Below are 7,240 nucleotides of genomic sequence, written 5' to 3'. Positions count from 1 at the left end.
ACAGACCAATAATCAAACAGCCTTAAATGTAAAAGCTGGCCCAATAACAAACAGTTATACGCTATATTTTAACCAACCTCTGAGCAAAACGTTATGCTGATCGTTAGTTACCAATATTCACCAATGAATTCTGTACAATATTAAGACTATACCCTACAAGCTAATCGCCATGTTTTTCCCAAGTCTTTTTGTACTGGAAGGAGCCAAAGAAATGGAGACATTTAGTCACTTCCCCTTCAGGGTTTCAAATCTACTGGGCCCAAAATACACTGTACATTACAACCTCCTATTCATTTTTACTTTTCTAGCAGTCATGGAAGAATTTTACGTGATGCCAGTTGGAGAAACAGGGTGGAAATCTGTTTGAATGATGTCACAAGATAAACCCATCTTCATTTTCCTGTAATTATTTCGATTAGGTCTGTTCACTTGACTACACTAAGTTTTCAAACATGTTATATTTTTCCAGATGGAGTAGATTCTCAGCCAGCAATGACTTGGAGGGGAGGATTAATATTTTGATGTTGCTTTTGGCGGAAACTGCCTGGCAATTAAGAAAAATGCCCAGATTAACACATACCTCATTGTAAAACACTCGCTTGACATATACAATGGCAAGAGTTCTTCCAAACTGGGTGTTGGGAACTGAAGCAGGCTTACGGTCAGAGTAAAAATTCTGCTTTCAGACGAAAAACAGCAGAACCGAATTTGATAAGGGTGGGAGAGGCTGTCACACTGCACCCAAACCCAGGGCAGTTCTGCAAGGTTAAGGAAAGTTCAGGCCATTGTTTTTCCCAGAATACTTTCCATTTCCATTCATCTCATAACAACGGCCAGAATCTAAGCAAACCAAAAGTACTGAAAATGTCTCTCCACATTCCTGATTCAACTAGCAACAGGAATTTTTGGGAAAACATTGAGAGAAAGAATATCCTCTGCCACATTCAGATCATGAGCATAAGCTCCAAAGCTTCACAAGATCAAGTTCACCTACGGGGTAATGTGCTTATTTGAGTCACTAAACACATCAAAGTTAATTCAATGATTTTTATGATCACCAGCGTTTTTAAAAATTTCCCTATTTCCTCCCACCCAGAAAAGAGGTGTAAGAAAACTAATACGTGAAAACCGCAGATGTTAGCCTCTAAAGGATTAGTACACCTAAAGGAGCAACTATTATTTAAACAGAATTTCGCCGTTCAGAAAAACCCAAACTCCTGCGTCCGAATCCTAAACCAAACATCAGACTTATTCTTTTCTGCTTATGGAAACAGCATATGCTATTCAAACTTTAATGCTCTCTCCTTTAGTTTCCTGGACAATGTTACTAGCTTGGACTAGGAGTGGAGACCAAAAAAAGTTTAGAAAGTCTGAATATAAGCCATGTCTTTCCCCACAAAATAATGAAATCACTATTCTCTTTTGATAATGAGATGCACTCAAACGAGGTATTTTTCTACAACACATTAAAACTAGATCACACGAAAACCCAGCAGATGTCCAGCTTTAAGATACGAATATATATTACAGTTTTATTCTCCAAATGTAATATTTTAATAAGTCTTTGTTGAGTTGAGGGTGAAAAAATACCTCTAAACTCCCTTCAAATTTTAGCACATTGTGGGTTATGGCAAGTTTATCTGTAATCAGAACAATGACAAAAATGTCAGTGAGTGCTTAATTTGATCAACTAAACATATTATCTATTTGAAAAATAATGTGGATGCACATACATCCTAACGACATCATAAATCAAACTTCCTAATGCAGAGAACCTCTTTAACCAGCATAAATGCAAAATAAGCTAGTTACTCTAGTCCCGTTTCAAAAATTAAACTAGATCACTAAGTTATCCCTGAAATAAAGTATTTTTAAAGGTCCATCACTCCTTGTGGCTAAAGGATGGTAATATTATAAAAGGCAAAAATCTTACAGGTAACAGCCCTACCACACAGCAGACACAAGAGACAAAAGAAACTCATTATAGGTCAGAAGTCACAATCTGGTGGCCTGCAGACATGTTCCACGTGGCCTACGCACTGCTTTCAAAAATTGGAATTAGTTGCCAACGTGTAAAAAATCTCGCCATTTCACCTGGATTTACAAGATGTTTTGGAAAAATCAGAAAACCGGTAACCCCAGGCCCTCTGTCCGTGCCAACAACAGGAGTGAACTGCAGCTGGTGTTCTCCAGATTGCTCCTGCCTCCAACTGCTCTCTTTCCCAGCTTGCTTCACGCAGTTTCACGATCTGCCTGACTCCCCTGGGCCTGCGAGTTTTCAGATTTTGCTCTAAATGAAGCAGATTTAAAGTCTCAGGTCCAATCTATGCCCTGTGGTATTTCCAGCTCTCAAGAATAACTTCCGGCAAGTTCGTTACTGGTATTCCACTTTCACCATGAAAGAATTTTAAAATATAAACCAAACTGATGAACATAACTATCACCTGACAACAGAAAGTTTACACAGATTACTCTGGATTAAGGGGTTGCCACTGATACATACTATTTCCAGTCCAGTGAGCCTGTAAGGTTTCTATGGTCACAAAGGCCAAGTAGGCCAACCATGTTATTGCACCCCGGTACCGTGGGGCCCAGGGAGGATTTATTTATTTGTCTGTTTGTTTGTTTATTTATTTAAAAAATTTTAAATGTTTATTTTTCAGAGAGAGAGAGAGAGAGAGACTGAGCGAGCAGGGGAGGGGCAGAGAGAGAAAGGGAGAAACAGAATCTGAAGCAGGCTCTAGGCTCTGAGCTGTCAGCACAGAGTCTGACGTGGGGCTCAAAACATGAACTGCGAGATCATGACCTGAGCCAAACTCACATGCTTAACCGACTGAGCCATCCAGATGCCCAGGGAGGCTTTATTTATAATTAGGTCTCTTACATTTACTAGGTGACGAGGATGTTCAAAATCCACATGCGTCCTGGTTAGTGAGCTTGTGTGTCCCGCGTAAAGCCCTCCATTTAAGTTCCCATTCATGACTCCATTGACTCCATTAGAGATCTTATGGTGAACATGGGAGCAGCCATTGCTGAGACCTCCATTACTTATGAAGCTTCCATGAACATTCCCATTTATCCGATTTGTGCCAGGCAGAGTAGTGTATTCCACCATCTGCCCATTAATATCTGACCCTTGGTAGAGATATCCTGGAGGGTCATATTCTGTTAAAAGAGAAGAAGCAAAACAAAACAAAATGAAACAAACAAAAAAACCAAAAACACACAACAGTAAGACACTAAAAAAGACAATCTTCTTGGGTAGGCAGTTTGATTAATGAAACAAACCCCTAAGAAACTATAAATACAAGAAAATAAAATGCCCTAAAGATGTTCACTGTGTTCACTTAACGCCTAATTATGAGATATGCTTTGAGAAAGTTACTGCTATTTCCTTGTAAGGAGATAGCTAGGAACTTTGAGTTAATTAAGACTCTGTTAATGGGAAAAGAAATTAACCAGAGAGAAATTACTCAAAAGAATTAATAAATTATGTAAGTTGAAACTATCAAAGTCCTGGCAACACTAAGAAAAAGTGTTTAAACTCCCTCACGCTTCAAAGTGCCGAGAGAAACCATATAAAAAAACAACAAAAGACAGGGCGCCTGGGTGGCTCAGTCGGTTAAGCGTCCAACTTCGGCTCAGGTCATGATCTCACGGTTTGTGAGTTCGAGCCCCACGTCGGGCTCTGTGCTGAGAGCCTAGAGCCTGCTTTGGATTCTGTGTCCCCCCCTCTCTCTGCCCCTCCCCTGCTTATTCTCTCTCTCTCTCTCAAGAATAAATAAAACACTAAAAAAAGGTTTTTTTTAAACAACAAAAGGCAACCTTTAGGTAGGATGTTTTATTATTGTTTTGAATTTGTTAAATGTTTATTTATTTTTGAGAGAGAGAGAGAAAGAAAGAGCACGAATGGGGGAGGGACACAGAGAGAGGGAGACACAGAATCTGAAGCAGGCTCCAGGCTCTGAGCTGTTAGCACAGAGCCCGATTCGGGACTCGAACTCACAAACCACGAGATCATGACCTGAGCTGAAGTTGGATGCCCAACGAACTGAGCCACCCAGGCGCCCCTAGGTAGGATATTTTAAATAGTAATAACACTTTTAAATGAAAGGATGGAGTTATGTATACATTCACTGACTATCCATACAGTTCCTTGGTTAATACAGTCCATGTGGAAGTTGTGGTTTACTAAAGGCTAATTATTCCATTTCCTTATACTAAAAGCATAAAATAGTTGCCTCAATTCTGATTTCCAGGGGTACACTTACTAGACATATCTAGAAAAAGTGAAATAGTCCTTAGAGAATATGGTACCTAAACTCTACAGTACTTATTGGCAGAGTTCGGATAAATTCTTTGAAGGTATTAGAACATGCCAAGATTGGATTAGGTGTTCTTCCTATTACTGAACTTTTTGCACAGGTGAGTTATTATCAGTATATCTGATTATCTTTTCCACTACAACTGTAAGTTGACAGGGCAGGGGCCATGTTTACTTTTTTACCAGCGTTCATTGCTTACAACAGTGCCAGGCGCCTCAAAGATAGTTAATGAGTATCTTCTGAATAAATGACTGAATGAACATCACTATCATAAGCTTCTATCTTTGAACATATTACCAAGTCATAAAGGGAAATGACCTTAACCAGATTAATCTCGCCCAGACAACCAAAGCAGTACTTTTCCTTTAATGATTCAGCTCACACAATTAAAGTCAATGATACTGAAACCATTTAGAAAAAGAGCCAATCAAATGATGTCCAACCCTTTCAGCCTGGTACCACCACCACTACCAATTCTCTCCCTACTGTCTCCTGGGGGGCACCAGTTCGATAAAAACAAATCATCTTTTCTCCCCCTGAGCTATTAGCTTTAATTCTCTTATTCTGGGGCCAGTGAGAAAACCAAAAAACCTCCTCCCACCAAAGACTAAAGTCTCTGCTGGATCTGATTCCCCTGATTATAACGGTTGGGAGAACAAGAAAGGGGCAAAGGAGAGGGGAAGGGAGAGAGGTCGGGAAAGAGAAAGGAAGAGGGGTTCTGGGCTAGCTGTTTTCATATAGCATCATCACTGACCGTGTAAACACTCTCATTACAAGATACACTTAGGGGGAAGAGATACCGGTCTCGAGCTGTTTGGGTACACCAGGTACTGAAACAGGACCACGTTACCTTAATTTGTGTCATTCAGTAAAAGCAACTTAGAAAAGTATTCCTTTCCAGACTTTCCAGCCTCTTCTATTCCTGCTGACAGGTCTTGTACCAGTAAGAAGGCGTTCCTGCAGCAATCCCAGAGCTCACGCTTCAAAAACTCTTTGCTCTTTGGTGGTCCGACAAAGCCAGGGTTTCCCAGCACTAAGTCAGCTATTTACTTAGAGACCTGCCTGGTTTTGGCTTTGCTGTTTATTTCTACTGGGCAATTTAATGTGATGCTCCACTTATTCTGGCTGACAGCTAGAACCGTTTTAAAGTCCCCTCCCTGAATGAAGAGTATCTAACATGTTTTATGCCATGACACTCATGCACAAAAGTATTAAGGATCAGTATGTATTCTGACAATATTTTCCCACCCATCTTTATAAAAGGACAAGGAAATATTTCTGAATGGCTTACTCTGTATGGTGCTTTGCTGGCGGTTCTTCCACAAGCACATTGCGATGAAAGCCATGAGAATGAGGACCATGACACCCAGCACGCAGCCAACTATCAGATACAACATATCGCTGCTTCTGGTGGGGCTGGTTGCAGGCCCAACGTTTCGTCCACCTCCTGGGGAATTTGGAGGGGTACTCAAGTCTTTGACAGGATACTCAGAAGCTCCAGGAACACGTTTCACTAGTTGAAATATAAAGGAAAACATGATGTCAGAGCGAACACAGACTCCATGAAATGGTTTACTCTCTGAAGGAGGTCTGGTTAGGAATGCAAACCAATGTGTTTATACTTGTTACTGAGATGATGTGACCACCAATGAGTCACAAAGAGGGCTCAAAAGTTGAAAAATCGGATGTGCCAAAGTCTTAGTGCACAAACTCTAGAGAAATCATAAAATCAGGGAAACAAATGTACCTACTTGAACCCAAGCTCCTATATGATTATGTGCCCAATTATCCTTGTAGAAGACTATCAAAGAGTTGAAATAAAAATATTCCAACTTACGGATGGAACAAATATTTCTCTGTGATATACTCTGAGCTGAAGAAGACTCAAAAGTACATATTTTATGTCTCTTTCATGTGATTACTATTACAAGATACGGCTTTGGACTATTTGAACAATCATCTGCAATTCCGAAGACAAGCATTTCAAAACCAATACCCTATGGAGTCCACGTACATGCAGTCTTTTTACCTAATGCATGGATATTCTGAGTAAGAGTGACAACAGAAGCTAGTAACAGGTGGCCTCAAACCCCATTGTCTCTGTCCTCAAAAAACATGTTCTTGGGGCGCCTGGGTGGCGCAGTCGGTTAAGCGTCCGACTTCAGCCAGGTCACGATCTCGCGGTCCGTGAGTTCAAGCCCCGCGTCAGGCTCTGGGCTGATGGCTCGGAGCCTGGAGCCTGTTTCCGATTCTGTGTCTCCCTCTCTCTCTGCCCCTCCCCCGTTCATGCTCTGTCTCTCTCTGTCCCAAAAATAAATAAACGTTGAAAAAAAAATTTTTTTTAAAAAAAAAACATGTTCTTAATGTTTTAAATGTCATAGGGTAGCAACAGAGCATAGTGGCTGACAGCCCGGCCTCTGGAACCACACAGCCCAGCTTTATATTCTCAGTTCTACCATTTATCCTTAGCTGTAGGACTTTAACCTCCACGGACCAGTGTCTGTAGGTGGAAACTAGAGATAACAACTGCTCTATCAGAAGGTTGTAATGAAGGGTAAATGAGTTAATCATGTAAAGCACTTAGAACAGAGACTGGCACATAGCAGTGTTCGATCACTTTTGTTATTATTAGTTATTATACTTCCTGTTACGGCTTGTACTGGGGCAGAGTGGTCTTTAAAAACAATCTCAGTCAATAAGTAGTACAGTGGGGTTCAACTTTCTAGCAACTTTACACAGCACAGAGCTGGGAATCCATAAAAAAGAGGCCACCTTTCAAAGGAAAGAGGTCTCCAACAGTGAAAACTAGGTGAATACTCGGCAGAGACTCTAAAAGAAACTCCTACTTCAGGTAGTATGTTGGCTTAGACAATTTGAAGGTCCCTGCCAATTCTAAAGGAAACAAATGAGTTTCT

General features: G+C 40.7%; 1 protein-coding gene across 8 annotated transcripts in view; it reads right to left on the bottom strand.

Annotated features, from left to right (window-relative positions):
- The window catches only part of CDON (cell adhesion associated, oncogene regulated), a 100,492-nt gene that overhangs the window by 22,721 nt on the left and 70,531 nt on the right, over positions 1–7,240 (bottom strand). For all 8 annotated transcript variants that reach the window (XR_008290581.1, XR_008290582.1, XM_053203908.1 and 5 more), the window contains exons 16-17: positions 5,617–5,838; positions 2,885–3,165 (exon numbers count right to left, since the gene is read on the bottom strand). Coding sequence is in view for 6 of the 8 variants with exons in the window: in XM_053203908.1 (XP_053059883.1) it covers positions 2,885–3,165; positions 5,617–5,838 (503 nt within the window). In the remaining 2 variants the exon portion in view is untranslated. The remainder of the gene's footprint in view (positions 1–2,884; positions 3,166–5,616; positions 5,839–7,240) is intronic.

Source organism: Acinonyx jubatus, chromosome D1 (genome assembly GCF_027475565.1).
Source record: "Acinonyx jubatus isolate Ajub_Pintada_27869175 chromosome D1, VMU_Ajub_asm_v1.0, whole genome shotgun sequence".
Taxonomy (NCBI): domain Eukaryota; kingdom Metazoa; phylum Chordata; class Mammalia; order Carnivora; family Felidae; genus Acinonyx; species Acinonyx jubatus.
The sequence above is the reverse complement of the archived record's forward strand: the minus strand, read 5'-3'. Positions and strand labels throughout refer to the sequence as shown.